Source organism: Pseudophryne corroboree, chromosome 9, assembly GCF_028390025.1.
Source record: "Pseudophryne corroboree isolate aPseCor3 chromosome 9, aPseCor3.hap2, whole genome shotgun sequence".
Lineage (NCBI taxonomy): Eukaryota > Metazoa > Chordata > Amphibia > Anura > Myobatrachidae > Pseudophryne > Pseudophryne corroboree.
Window position 1 is genome coordinate 217,645,170 of NC_086452.1, and position 15,910 is coordinate 217,661,079.

Sequence of the window (15,910 nt, forward strand, 5' to 3'; positions counted from 1 at the left end):
AAGCAGATTTGGAGGGTCGGCACTTGGTCCTCAGCACACACTTTTATATGTTTCTACCGGTTTGACTTCTTCACCTCCAGGGATGCTGGTATTTTATGAAAGGTCCTCAATGTTCCCCATGGCTGAGAAACAGGATAATATTTAGTTTTTTTACCAGCTAGTGTCTCTCTCTTATGCCATGGTGGACACTGCTTGCCCTCCCACTTGCTTCTGGTTTTCCTGGGTTGTGTTGGGTTTGTTATACCAGGTTACCTGACCCTCACGTGTGAATGTGTGTCTAGCCTTTCCTTTGCCTCTCAGGCTTTTGCTAGACGTATGGCTTGTTGGCAATATATAGGGTAGGAAGAGCCTGAGCAGCCCTAAAGGTTAACTTCTTAGTGCTCAGACTGCTGCAGCACCAACTATACCCCATGGTTTATCCACAGTTCCCCAAAACATCAGAGAAACAGATTTAGCAGAGTAGAACCAAATCTTATTTTTTCATCCTGTTGAACAGTGAATAGTCAACATACAAGATGTGTCCACTTACATCTTTGCTTTTTTGCTAATTTTGGCACAACATGCAAGACACGGCTAAGCTGTTTTTCATGAGTAGTGAGTGGATGGATTATAAAATTTTTGTTTGCCATAATAGAATATGTATATAGTAACATATTAAATAAGCAAATTAAGAAAAATTACAAGACATGGCTAAATCTCTGAGTCTATGGCATGCAAAACCAAGCTATACATGGCGGGATATAGCAAAGATGTATGTGGACACATCTGTACCAGACACCTTGCTTTCCAGAATTGTTAATGCGTGCTTCACTTGGATTCCTCGTCAAGCATGAGAAAACCTCAAACTCCAGCCACCGCGCCTTCCTCCTGAGAGGAATATTTAGAGACTAATACAGCCATTCCCAACCTCTGTCCCCAAGGCACAATAACAGTCAGGCTTTAGTGATGTCCAAGCTTAAGCAAAAGTGACTTAATTAGTACCTAAGAGGAAGGAGTAAACGTCTGAAGGACAACGTCCTGATTTAGGTGGAACGCTGACACAACCATCGGAAGGAAGGAAAGGTTTTGTCCGCAGAACCACCCAGTCATCGTGAAAAACCAACAAGGATGGTCTGCAAGAAAGAGCTGCCAACTCAGATACACGTCTGGCGGAGGCAATGGCCAACAGGAAAACAACCTTGAGTGTTAGATATAACAATTCCACAGATTCCAATGGTTCAAACGGAGATTTCTGACGAGCCGTAAGAACTAAATTCAAGTCCCAGGGAGGAACAAAGGGTGGTTGAATCCGAAGTACTCCCTGAAGAAATGTCTAAACCTCTGGAATGATAGCCAGTCTCATTTTGAAAAAGAACCGACAAGGCAGAGACCTGACCTTTCAGTGAAGAGAGTCGCAGACCTTTATTGAGACCCTCCTGAAGGAAAGATAACAGACGAGGAACCCTAAATAAGTCCGGTGCCAATCCGCGTTTTTCACCAAGCAATGTAAATACGCCACACCCTGTGGTAAATTCCAGAAGTTACCAGCTTTCTAGCCTGAATCATCGTTTGTACAACAGGACGAGAAAATCCTTTAGCCCTTAAAATTCTGGATTCAAGAACCATGCTGTCAAAGCCAGCCCACTTAAATCTGAGTGGCGACACGGTCCTTGAAGAAGAAGGGTCCGGTCGCAGAGGGAGACGGAAAGGTTCCCAGACGACCATGCCGCGCAAGAGTACCACTGTCGGCGCGGCCAATACAGAGCCACCAGAATGACTGGCAGTCCTTCTCGCCGAATGCGTTGAAGTAGATGTGGAATCAGCGGAATTGGTGGAAACACATATCCCAGTTGAAACTGCCATGGAGCTGTCAAGGCATCGATTAGAGCCGCTTGAGGATCCCGGAGTACGCGACCTGTAGTGGGGGAGCTTTTTGTTGAGACGAGACGCCATGAGATCTATGTCGGGCGCTCCCCACCGAGACACTAGAGGAAGAAACACCTCCTGGTAAAGCTCCCACTCTCCCGGACGAACTGTGCGACGGCTTAAGAAATCTGCTTCCCAGTTTTCGACTCCTGGAATGTGAATTGTGGAGATGGCCAGAACCCAACGCTCCGCCCACGTGAGAATATGAGACTCTTCTTTCATGGCGTTCCAGCTTCCTGTTTATGTAAGCCACTGCCGTGGCGTTGTCGGACTGAACACAAACTGGATGACCCTGTACCATGGTTGTATCTGAATGAGTGCATCTGTAATTTCGACTCCTGATGGCTCCAGAGCCCCTGAAAGTGATGAGTCTGAAACACCGCTCTCCAACCCGTGAGGCTTGCGTCCATGGTGACCATCATCCAAGACCAAATCGTGAACGGAGATCCCCTGGTCAGGTTGTGGCTGTGAGGCCACCATTGTAGCGATTGACGAGTCTGTACTGACAAGCGAATCTACTGCAATTCGAGATGTGGTCCCATCCGAGTCCAACAGCTGAGAATCTGAGCCTAAAGGGGTCGAGCATGAAATCTGGCATATGGTACTGCTTCGAAGGTTGCAACCATCTTGCCTAACACCTGCATGCATCTGAGAACTGAAACCACCGGTAAGTGCAATAGTGTTCGAATCCTGGATCGTAGGTCCTGAATCTTGTCCTGAGGAAGAAACGCTCTCTGGCTGTTGGTGTCAAATAAGAGTCCCAGAAATATCATCTTCTGGGAAGGAAGCAGCGACGATTTTGGAAAATTTATTATCCATCCGAAGGACTGCAGGGGTTTCTCTTGTGAGTTGCAAGTCCTGGTGGAGACTCAACTCTGACGGGGCCTTGATTAACAGATCATCCAAGTAAGGAGTAATGTTGACGCCCTGACACCTCAGAACTGCCACGATATGTCCCATGATCTTTGTAAGCACCCGAGGAGCCATGGAGAGACCAAATGGGAGAGCCTGAAACTGAAAATGCCAAGGGCCGACTGCAAATCTTAGAAGAGATTGATGACCCGTCCAAATAGGAACATGTAGGTATGCGTCCTTTATGTCTATGGAAGCCAAATATTCCTCTTGCTCCATGGCGGCGATAATTGAACGAATGGATTCCATTTTGAATTTCTGGACAGAGAGATACGGGTTTAGGCATTTAAGATTTAAGATGGGTCGAAACGAACCGTCCGGTTTGTTTACGAGAAAAAGACTTGAGTAAAAACCCTGTCCTTTCTGCTGATTGGGAACAAGAAGAATTACTCCATTGTGCAAGAGGGTAGCCGTTGCATGAAGAAGAGTTTGACATTTGGAGGGATCGTTTGGGAGAGGGGTGACAAACATGATGTGGGACTGGTTCCTCGAGATCCAAAATATATCCTTGGGAGATGACCCCCGTCACCCATCGATCTGGTTTCGACAGGAGCCACACCTCCTTGAACTGTAGTAACTGAGCCCCGACCACCATTGATCCCTCCGGAGACCTCGAAGCGTCATGCAGTAGGCTTGTCGGTAGGTTTAACGGCTGGTCTATGAGTTGCCCGTGTTCCTCTACCTCTGAATGCTCATCTTCGTGGAAATCTGGAGAAGGCTTGAAAGGAATGGAAACTTTCTCTGCCTTGCATACGAAAAGATAGAAACTTTGTGGATTTCGGCTTCTGAGGAGCAACTGGAAGAAAAGGACTCTTACCTCCAGTAGTATCTGAAATAATCTTCTTTAATTCTGACCCAAAAATAAACTACCCTTCAAAGGGCAGAGATGCCAAGGTCTGTTTTGAATCAGAATCAGCGTTCCAAACCCGAAGCCAGAGATCTTCTAGCTGTTACAGCTAAGGCAGATACACGTGACTGTAGCGCAGCAGAGTCTAACAAGGCCTCTCCTACATAAGTAAGAGCCTCAGGGATTTGTTCTGCTAATTGAATAGCTTCTGACGGATCGCCAGATTGCATTCCAGACACTACTTGTGCTAGCCAGTCATCCACGGCCGTAAGGACCCAAGCGCCAGTGAGAATTGGACGTAGAGAAATACCTGATAGAGGCAATCCGTTAATCTGTGTTTGCTTTATCTTTCTACCTGTAGGATCTTTCGAGGTCACAGACTGTATAAAGGGAAAAACCGTAGCCGTCGCTAAGTGTGTAATAGGAGCATCTACCTTTGGGGCTGTTTTGTGTCCTCCTCTGTTAAAGGATACAGAAATCTCAATTTCTTAGGGGCCTGGAAATGAGAATCCGGCTTAAGCCAGGGCTCCTTTAAAATATCCGCAAAGTGTGAGTAAGAAGGGAAGACAGCAACCTGTCTTTTCTGTCTTTTGAAGAAGGCAGAAGAATTCTCCGCCTCTGCCGTATCCTGAATATTTAGAGTCTGACGGATGGTTTCGATTAGCAATCTAACACCTGAGCTTGTAGATAGCTCCTTTTCTTCCCAAGCCGAAAACATCATCCCACTCTGGATCTACTTCACCCTCCTCTAAGGGGGGATGTCATAGAATCCAACTCCTCCCCTGGCAAAGTTATAGCAGTTAACGGAGCGGCCATTTCGTAGCAGTAGAACTGCTTGAAGAGTTTACAAACTTGTTCAAAGACTGAGTTAAATCAGAGAGACACTTGCCCATATTTTTAGCCCACAGAGGCTCCTGCGGAGGTCCGGTCAGCCACCGATCTGGACTGACGTAAATCTGATATGGCATCCGCCATGTTTCTGGCTCACAGGGGCATAGACTGAGCTGTAGAAAATTCCTGCTGGTCCGATACCGGTGTTCCAGAGCACGTAGTACAGAGAGTACCCGCGTCCACGATACTCTTGGCCAGCTTGGAACCACACTGTGAACAGGCAAAATAAACAACCGAGGCTGTTTTCCCTTTTGTAGATCTGTTCTGCTTATTGGCCATATTCCTATTTCTAAACAGTAATAAACAAATGCTTAACAGAATTAAATATAAATAACCTCTGAATAACAGTGTTATCCCAGTAGTGAACCCACAATTAGTGTGACACTAAGTGACTGTCTTTGCCCTATATATAACAATAACTAGGGAAATAACACAATGTTACAAATATACTTGCTGTTGCCCGATCCCCATCTGAATGAACAGAGTGCAAACTGCTTTCTGTTATCCTTGTGTATGAGAGTGCGTGTGCTGCACAGCGTCCCCCGTACTGTAACTGCAGAAGATGGCGCCCGGAGCTCACCACAGAGGCTGGGCAGAAGTGCGCAGGTTTCTCTTTCATCCACTAGGGGACACTGGAGCATCCTTATACAGTAGGGGTGTGAAGCTTGCAACCGGAGGTTTGGCACAATCTAAAATTAGCATTGTCTGCACAGCCGACTCCTCCCCCTTCACATCCCTCCTCCCTCAGTTTGGAAAATTGTGCCAAGGAGGTACAAGCACAGAAGGGAGCTCCTGCTCCATGAAGATTTATTTATGTATTTAATTATTTATTTATTTTATTTAGTCATTTATGACTGGCCCAATCCCTCCTAACTAAAGGGAGGGTGCAGGTTTCTAGAGGAAAAGATGGTAAATGCCCGATCCCACCTAGATGAAAGGGGGTGCAGGCTTTACCAGATGAAAAAGCTGCGTCCCCCTAATAAAAGGGGGACAAAGTTCAGGTTTAAGATTAGTGCTGCGTCCACTAATGAAATAGGGGACAAAGCCAAGATGATTGTGTGAGACAAGATCCCTTGCATCTCTCTCTACAGGAGATCAGCATCTGTAAGTACTGGTCGTATAGGAGATCCCTTAACCTCACGATCCCTCAGCCTAAAAACCCTCCTTAAGTGTTAGTAAAGGTGCCCTGACAGTGAACACTGGCCTCCCCTGTTAAACTGTGGGGAGATCAGAAGCGCCGCACATAGCTCCCGTTTAACTAGCAGACGCGCTGCCCGGAGCCATTTCAGAACAGAGGGCGGGCCAGCAGGAGCGCACAGCTCATTTACACATAGAGCTGCGCTCCGGAGGACGGCGGGGAAAGCACCGCTACGCGTAGACGGGGGCAGCGAGTGTCGGGCGCTTCTAGGTTACACGCGCTGCGGGGGGCGGATCCACTACACGCAGCGCCTCACAAACAACCGACTTTGTTAAAATGGAGGAGGCTGACAGCAGAGCAGCAATAAAGGGTTTATTTAATAGCGGCCCCCTAATATCTATTAGGTACTGGGTACACATATGGATGTTACCTCATAATTTGAATGGCGGCCATTTTAGAAATTCCGTTTTGGCGCAAGGTTAGTTACAGGGGGGGGGGGGTTACTCCCTCCCTAAAGAAGGCAGCCAATTAGCTCAGGGGGTGGGATCCTACATTAATTCAGGCTCCCTCTGCTGTTGAACATTATATAGGGAGATGCTAAAAGGGATCTCCTGTATTTTCATCATTCACTTTTTATATTTATATTTTCAAAGGACTTCCATGACAAGGATCCTGAAGAAATATATGAGGAAGCGATTGAACATCAACAACTGAATTACAGTTGGGTGTGCGAGTGGGGCAAGACGGCTGGTGTTTCAATTTATTTAATTCTTTATTAAAACTTTATTCTTTTGTCCTGATCCTTTTATATAATAAATATATATATATATATATATATATATATATATATATATATATTTTAAAAAAAAAAAACGGTAATTCCAGCCAAATCCGAAACCTAAAGGTGTAAAGGAACCGTCGCTTCCGTCATTTCTCAGTCTTTCTCTTCCTAGTTTAAAGGGGGAAAGCGCTGCGTATTTACCTAGTAAGGCGTTTAGACAGCATGTCTAAAGCACCAACCAAGCCTCCAAGGCCTGTTCTGTCTGTACGAAAAATAACAGGAAAGGCACGCGGGTTAGCAGCTACGGGGTGGGCGACTCCTGCTAAGACAAGGACGCTCCACCTGGGTGCAATGCTATGGCTAAGATCACAACCTTACAAATAGAATCTCCAAGGAGATGGCGGAATCACGCAAGCAGCAAATAGGCTGCGGGATTCTCAAAGACGATGGAAGATTTTCTCATCAGGTTAACGCCGCCCGCACAAGCAGAAACAAATGTGCGCAGGGCAGTTAGAAGATCTCTTCCTATTAGGTGAGTTCAATGAATATGACCTAGACGCCGATTTTCCAGAGAAGACACGGCAGTCTCGGGTCTTGATTCTTTAATTGAAGCGGTAACGAAGATCCTAAACTTTAAAGTAGAAAAAGTAAAGGAGCCAGTAGAATTCGAATTGTTTGAATCCCAAAAGCCGCATTCTGCAGTTTTCCCATTCCTACAGCCCTCAAATCTCAAATGGAGGAGGCTTGGAAACAATCTGACACACGCTTTCAATTTCCGAAAGGGGTTTCAAGTAACTTATCCCCTACCTAAGGGTGTAATGGATAAGTGGGAGACTCCACCTGTAGTGGATTCGTTCCTAGGACGGTTGTCGGAGAGGACAATTTTACCAATTCCTAATGTAACGACTTTAAACCTGAGGCATCCTTTGAAGTCAATTTTCGTAGCAACAGCTGCAGCACAGAGACCTGCGATCATCTGTGCTTGGATCAACAAGGCCATGGGAACTTGGTCTGGGCGTATTATACAGACTATTGAGAAAATAGCTTGGAAGAGATTATCCAACTGGCGGAACATGGGGAGGAGCATTCGAGAATTTGCTTCATACTTATGTCAAACTTCAAAGGATCTTATAAAAATAACTTTGCGCATCTCCGCATCGGCCATATCGGCTAGACGGATTTTATGGCTCAGAGAATGGCACGGAGACTCGGACACCAAGCAGGCGGTAGAATCCAGCCCCTTTGGGGGTGAGATGCTTTTTGGTTCAGAGTTGGACAAGCCGCTCCACAGGTTAGGAGAGGTTATTCGGGACCAGCGTGCGATTCATTTAGATCACAGTCTTTTCGAGCCCGAAGAAGAGTTTTCAGTACACAGGTACGTGGGGGCAGAGAGCAGGATCAGACTGCTGACAAAACCGTGGCGTGACGGCCCCCCAGTCCTCCTGGGGTCTCCCTTGGTGGGCGCACGTCTGGAAAGTTTTCGAGACATCTGGGCCAAAGCTTCACCAAAGCTTTGGATAAACTACTTAATATCCCAGGGGTGCAGTGCCCTCAGGAAAAAGCACTGCTGACAGCAATGAAAAAAAAATAAAAATTGCCACAGTCAGAGGTCATTATTCCGGTTCCCACCTCTCAGAGGAATGGGTTTCTATTCCGATCTTTTAGTCGTGACAAAGCCAGATGGGACAGGCAGGACGATACTCAATTTAAAAGTTTTAGACCGGTTGCTAAAGGTCTATAGCTTCCAGTTGGAATCAATCCAGTCGGTCATTGCAGGCTTAGAACAAGGCGTATTCGTGATATACATGAACAGAATGCATATCTACATATCCCGATCTGGGCGCCTCACCAGGCTTCCTTAAGGTTCGCACAGGTGAAGGATCAATGCCACTTCACGGCCTTGTCGTTCGGCCGATCATCGACCACTAATCTTTACGAAGATCATGGCAACCAGGGTTGCAGAATTGAGATAGATGATCTACTAATCTGAGCATCCTCTTGGGAACAGTTGATCGAGAATGTTAAGACATCTCATCTATTTCACAATGGTGGATTGTGAATTTCCAGAAATCCAACCTCAGGTCAATTCAATGGATTCAATTCCTTGGTCTCATTGTGGGCACGGCACAATTGAGTATTCCTACAAGAGAATAAGGTCAAGGACCTACAGAGATTGGTGGCTCAGGTGCTGAGGTCACAAACTGTTTCTCTACACTTCTGGGGGGCACCTTCTCGTGAGGATGGTGGCGTCTTTCGAAACTCTCCAGTACGGCAGACTTCATTCCCGACCATTCCAGATGAACCTCAGGGCTCAGGGTCACACTGGCTTTTACATCAAAGTATTTTGACTTTCACCGCGCATAGGACCCTCCTTAAATTGGTGGTCGTCGCGCAGGTATCTCGCATCAGACAAGGGATACAGCATTTGGGATTGGAGAATCCTAACAATGGCTGCCAGTCTCAGAAACTGGGAGGCTGTCCTGGAGGGACATCAGTTTCAGGTGGACGCCATGAACATACTCGAGCTGAGAGCGGTTTACAACGCGCTTCTCTTAACCGAAGACCTAGACATGGGTCAACACTTAACGATACAGTCGGACAATGTCATGACGTCAGCTTACATAATCCATCAAGGAGGATCAAAGAGCAGGATGGCGTTACAGGAAGCCACAAAGATCTTGTTGTGGGCAGACGAACGAAGCATCATCCTCTCGGCAGTGTTCATTCCCGGTGTGGAAAACTGGGAAGCAGATTGTCTAAATCATCTGGACATGCATCCGGGAGAGTGGTGCCTACATCCACGGATTTTCGACAAGGCGGTGAGGAGATGAGGTCTACCTCAAGTCGACCTACTGGTGCCTCGGCAAAACCATCAGCTGCCCAGATAGGTGTCCAGGGCAAGAGATCCAGCAGCAGAAGGAAGGGACGCATTAACACTTCCTTGATGTTACAAGACACATTTCCCACCTTTCCCACTCATACCCAGATTTCTGCAAGGCGTGAAACGGGACCGTGTGTGGGCGATTCTAATCGCACCAGATTGGCCCAGCAGGAGGTGTTACCCAGACCTGCAAGGGTTACTACGAACGATCCCCGGCGGTTACCTCAGAAAGAGAACCAGTTATCTCAGGGACCGTTCCAACACCAGACCTGCACAGGCTGCGTTTAGCGGCGTGGCTATTGAAATCCGAATCTTAAGCCACGGAAGTATACCAAGAACGGCCATTCCTACGAGGCTTGTCGTTAGAAAGCCGGTCACAGCCTTGCACTGCTACATAATTTGGAGTCAAGAACGTGGGTGGAATTCGACGAACTTCCACTTAGTCAGACTTCTAACCTTTCCTTCAGGCCAGTCTAGACGTAGGACTGAGACTGGGCGTTCTGACGGTTCAAATTCGGCTCTCTCCATATTTCAACGGCGGTTGGCTTTCTTGCCGGAGGTTCAAACCTTTTTACTGGGGGTTCTGAGGATACAACTCCCCTGTTTCGTCCTCTCGTTGCGCCATGGGACTTAAATTTGGTGTTGGAATTTTTGAGATCTCCAAATTTTCAGCCGTTAACAAGAATGGACCGGATATATCTCTCTTGGAAGGTCACATTATTGCTGGCCTTGGCTTCGGCCAGGTGGGTTTCTGAGTTGGGAGCCTTATCGTGTATAAGTCCCCTTTTCCTTTTTCATTAGGTTAGGGCGGGATTCCGTATAGGAGCGGATTTCCTTCCTAAGGTTTTTTCAGGGGTTCACGTAAACCAGCCAATCGTGGTCCCATCTTCCTAGGGTCTCGCAGATGGGGACGTGTCCTTTGATGTTGTCTGAGCTTTTAGAGGTATACGTGCAGGTTACATCGTCCTTTCAGAAAGTCGGACCATTTGTTTTGTTCTTTATGATGGGCCAAGGAAGGGTTGACCAACATCTCTACGGTCTTTGTCTACACGGTTTAGACTTGCCATTCGGCAAGCTTCTATTTCCTGTAGCACACAGGTTCCGGTTCAGGCGGGTGCTCATATCACCCTATCAGTGGATGCCTCATGAGCGGCTACCCGTGGTGTTTCTACTACTTAGATTTGCAGAGTGGCGGCGTGGTCTTCAGCCCACACGTTCACAATATTGTATGTTTGATAACTTTGCGTCCGGAAACTCTTAAGTTCGGACGTTTACTTTTGCAGGCTACCGACAGCACTCCCTCCCTGGGGGATAACTTTGGGACGCTCCAGTGTCCCCTAGTGGATGAAAGAGAAAAGAGGATTTTGGTACTTACCGATAAATCCATTTCTCTGAATCCTCTAGGGGACACTGGACGCCCGCCTCAGTGCTGTCACCCTGCGGGGTTCAAAGTTCTTGTTCAAACGGTTCGTGCAAACAGAATTAGTTTGTTTCGGTAAGAGTTTCTTGGGGGCTGTTTGCTCTGATGTACGGTTCGGCTCCTCGCCAGGTGCTATAGTATCATGTCCTGTTCTCTCAGTCAAATTTTCCAAACTGAGGGAGGAGGGATGTGAAGGGGGAGGAGCCGGCTGTGCAGACAATGCTAATTTTAGATTGTGCCACACCTCCGGTTGCAAGCTTCACACCCCTACTGTATAAGGATGCTCCAGTGTCCCCTAGAGGATTCAGAGAAATGGATTTATCGGTAAGTACCAAAATCCTCTTTTTACAAGGCGGGAAATCCCCCCCCCCCCCTAGTCTCACCGCCGCAGATGCCCTCAGTAGAAAGAGCACTGCATCCGGAAGTCTGAGGCTCCCCTTCAGGGGAAGTACCACAACGCTACACCCAGTGTGTCTGGTGGCAGTGGGGAGTGTAAATCTCTCTTCTCACCCGGTCCACCTGTATACCAATCTAAGCGGTAACAGGAATAAAGATAACCCCCAGTACACCTCCGGAAGGAGGGGGGGGGGGGGGATCTGACACACAAAGCACTCACAGACTATATATATATATATATATATATATATATATATATATATATATATATATATATATACACACACACACACATACATACACACACACACACACACACACACACACACACACACACACACACACACAGATAGATATAGAAGGAACAGCCCAATGCTGTCAAAGACAGATTGTGGCTGTCCTGTACCTCGTCATTGCCGGCTTGGATCCTGATCAAAGAGACAGCCCCAGTGACCGAAGTATGGCCCTCCAGCGGCAGAGTAGAGTGGGAAAAGCACATACATCTAACTAACCCCACTGTAGCAGTACCCGTCACCTGTATACAGGGATTAGGTACCACAGAAAAAGCTAATAAAACAAAAAAACTTAACTAAAATCTAAAGAGAAAACTGTGTCTGTACTCCACAGGCACAAAACTAAAACAGAGCTACTAGCTGGTCAGGCTGGAGATGGGAGGGGTTAGAAGGGGGGGGGGGAGGAGTTCGTTTTCTATAGGTTCTGTGCCAAACTCCAATACCCACACACTCTAACCCACAAGTAACGGCGCGGTGTCCCCCAGATGGATGAAAGAGAAATAGAACACACAACAAAAATAGCTTTACCTGAAATGTAAAAACAATGTTCCAGAGCAGAGCCAATGTACGCTCCCGATGTCGGTCCACGATGTCTTTAGATGTAATGAAAGTTCCTACAAAACAAACAATTGTACAAAATTACAAAATTGGGATTGTATAACGAAATCTGAAGTGAAACCATCACACACACACAGTGGGGAACTCCATTTTGTGGGCTGAATATTCATAATGCAAAATGTGAATCCATGCGTACGAACAGAAGTCAAGGCTGGAGCGACATCAATGGGGCACTGCCCAACTATTAACTAAAGTAGCCAAGTTCCATCTCAAACACATGCAGGTGGCAGGTAAACTTTAAAACTGCATTACCACTTAATGTGAAAAACATTTTATTCACTAGTTGAAAATGGCTGCACAATGAGGATGTGAGCGGGAGAAGTCGCACTATCTGTGACTTAATTTAGTCATCCCATGTACATCCCACCATCAAAATTGCCCGCATTTGTATAGAGAAAACAATCCAGACGACTGAGCTGCGATGCGCATTTCTCTCTCTAAATGATGGTGTAAGTTTAAGAAAAGTTTTCATTCATTTACTATTCAGAAATACTAAAAAATAAATAAATAAATAAATAAAAAGTACAATTATTTTTATGAAGGTAATGTTATGGATTTATACCTGTGGAATTAAAACCTGTGGATGGATCAGAGGAACATTGAGGCCCCTAGGTTTAGGAGCCTCCATTGCTCTGTCAGGTAAAGTAAAAATGGAAGCTACTGTATACATCGTATTCAGGACTTTAATGGTTATTTCCCTCCTGGTTCTGACAGGACTCTGTGAACGTAATTTCTTTGATGTGATTGTTTTTTTATTGATACGTCCAGAAGCGCTCAGCCATCATTTAACAATACTGTATATCGTATAGGACCAGCAAAGTTAAGAAAGTCAAGGCATCAGATAAATGTTCTGCCAAGTGCAACTGGAGTAAAATAGAACTACAGTAGAATAGAACAATATTTCAGTACTGCAGCCTATTTGGTGATGTCATGCTATGCATCTAAAGGCAGTTCTGGATATTTACCACGCTCATCTTTGATTTGAGCTCCCCTGTTTGTCAAAACTTGCAAAGCAACTTCTACGTTGTGCATTTTCTGCAAGCGACTTATTGCTGGAACTCTCAGTTTTTTAGACAGATTCCAGTTTTCGGTAAGAAGCTCCATTGTTCTTCTGTTGACAATGTAGGGAAAAGAAGCATTAGAAAGGAAACCGTGCCCATGAAAAGTTGCTAAATTTACTAAAAATAAAAAAAAACTTGTTTCTAAGCCTGTAATTAACAGGGCAGATACTGGAGTTTTTTTACTTTAATAACAGAGAACACAAAGCTCTTGAACTTAAGGCTCCCACTTTTAACTCTAACAAAGAAGCCCTAACCTTATATAACACACACGAAAACTATAAAAGCAGTATGCATGCACTACTCAACATCCAAACATAAAAAAATAAATAAAAAAAATAAAAAAAATGGCACACCAAAAACCCATGAGGGAATCCATACACTAAAGTAAAGGACAAAAACAAAACAAGCCTGATGGGGAAAATAAATAAAACAAGACGACATGGCCAAGGAACACCTGAGGGTAGATTCAATAGGATCCCGATCATTGATGGCTTTGACAGATAGTTTTAAAACCGCAATAAAAATAAATGCTAAATCAGGTTTGGCAGTTCAAGTTACCAGTCAAAGTCACTGATGTGGTGTCTGTGCAATGTGTTAGAAGGGAGGTGATCGCTAATGTGATGGCAGAGATAACAGCTTGATTGAAGAAAAAAAAAGGGACAAGATGGTATTTCTAATTCTTCTACTCTAGGAGGCAGGCCCCTCAGAAGAGCAGACTATGCAGTATTGGAATGGTCCACAACAGGTCTCTTCCCCATTGCTTCAACAGAGTTTGTGGTAGATTTTCTAATCACTCATTTGTCCAAGAAAAGTATTCCAGCACCAAGCTCAACTTCCAGTAGGAATACAAGCGACGGTAAATTGGAAGCCACCTTAAAATAAGAATTTACTTACCGATAATTCTATTTCTCGTAGTCCGTAGTGGATGCTGGGAACTCCGTAAGGACCATGGGGAATAGCGGCTCCGCAGGAGACTGGGCACATCTAAAGAAAGCTTTAGGATCACCTGGTGTGCACTGGCTCCTCCCCCTATGACCCTCCTCCAAGCCTCAGTTAGGATACTGTGCCCGGACGAGCGTACACAATAAGGAAGGATTTTGAATCCCGGGTAAGACTCATACCAGCCACACCAATCACACTGTACAACTTGTGATCTGAACCCAGTTAACAGCATGATAATAGAGGAGCCTCTAGAAAAGATGGCTCACTACAACAATAACCCGAATTTTTTGGTAACAATAATTATGTACCAGTATTGCAGACAATCCGCACTTGGGATGGGCGCCCAGCATCCACTACGGACTACGAGAAATAGAATTATCGGTAAGTAAATTCTTATTTTCTCTGACGTCCTAGTGGATGCTGGGAACTCCGTAAGGACCATGGGGATTATACCAAAGCTCCCAAACGGGCGGGAGAGTGCGGATGACTCTGCAGCACCGAATGAGAGAACTCCAGGTCCTCCTCAGTCAAGATATCAAATTTGTAGAATTTTACAAACGTATTTGCTCCTGACCAAGTAACTGCTCGGCAAAGTTGTAAAGCCGAGACCCCTCGGGCAGCTGCCCAAGATGAGCCCACCTTCCTTGTGGAGTGGGCATTTTAAGATTTTTGGCTGTGGCAGGCCTGCCACAGAATGTGCAAGCTGAATTGTACTACAAATCCAACGAGCAATCGTCTGCTTAGAAGCAGAAGCACCCAGTTTGTTGGGTGCATACAGGATAAACAGCGAGTCAGATTTTCTGACTCCAGCCGTCCTGGAAACATGTATTTTCAGGGTCCTGACCACGTCAAGCAACTTGGAATCCTCCAAGTCCTTAGTAGCCGCAGGTACCACAATAGGTTGGTTCATGTGAAATGCAGAAACCACCTTAGGTAGAAAATTTGAGGACGAGTCCTCAATTCTGTCCTTTCAGAATGAACTATTAAGTAAGGGCTTTTATATGATAAAGCCGCCAATTCTGACACCCGCCTGGCTGAAACTAGGGCTAACTCGTCACTTCCATGTGAGATATTTTAAGTCCACAGTGGTGAGTGGTTCAAACCAATGTGACTTTAGGAAAACTCAACACAACATTGAGATCCCCAAGGTGCCACTGGAGGCACAAAAGGAGACTGTATATGCAGTACCCCTTTTACAAATGTCTGAACTTCAGGCACTGAAGCCAGTTCTTTTTGGAAGAAAATCGACAGGGCCGAAATTTGAACCTTAATGGACCCTAATTTTAGGCCCATAGACAGTCCTGTTTGCAGGAAATGGAGGAAACGACCCAGTTGAAATTCCTCTGTAGGGGCCTTCTTGGCCTCACCCCACGCAACATATTTTCGCCAAATGCGGTGATAATGTTTTGCGGTTACGTCTTTCCTGGCCTTGACCAGGGTAGGGATCTTCAGGATCCGGCGTTCAACCGCCATGCCGTCAAACGCAGCCGCGGTAAGTCTTGGAACAGACAAGGCCCTTGCTGGAGCAGGTCCTTTCTTAGAGGTAGAGGCCACGGTTCGTCCGTGAGCATCTCTTGAAGTTCCGGATACCAAGTCCTTCTTGGCCAATCCGGAACCACGAGTATAGTTCTTACTCCTCTCCTTCTTATGATTCTCAGTACTTTTGGTATGAGGGGCAGAGGAGGGAACCCATACACTGACTGGTACACCCACGGTGTTACCAGAGCGTCCACCGCTATTGCCTGAGGGTCCCTTGACCTGGCGCAATATCTGTCTAGTTTTTTGTTTAGACGGGACGCCATTATGTCCACCTTTTGTTTTTCCC

General features: G+C 45.9%; 1 protein-coding gene across 1 annotated transcript in view; it reads right to left on the reverse strand.

Moving 5' to 3' along the window:
* ASPM (assembly factor for spindle microtubules) overlaps positions 1-15,910 on the reverse strand; it is a 330,682-nt gene that overhangs the window by 144,450 nt on the left and 170,322 nt on the right. The window contains exons 12-13 of the mRNA XM_063940119.1: positions 13,048-13,193; positions 11,993-12,078 (exon numbers count right to left, since the gene is read on the reverse strand). Coding sequence (XP_063796189.1) covers positions 11,993-12,078; positions 13,048-13,193 — 232 coding nt within the window. The remainder of the gene's footprint in view (positions 1-11,992; positions 12,079-13,047; positions 13,194-15,910) is intronic.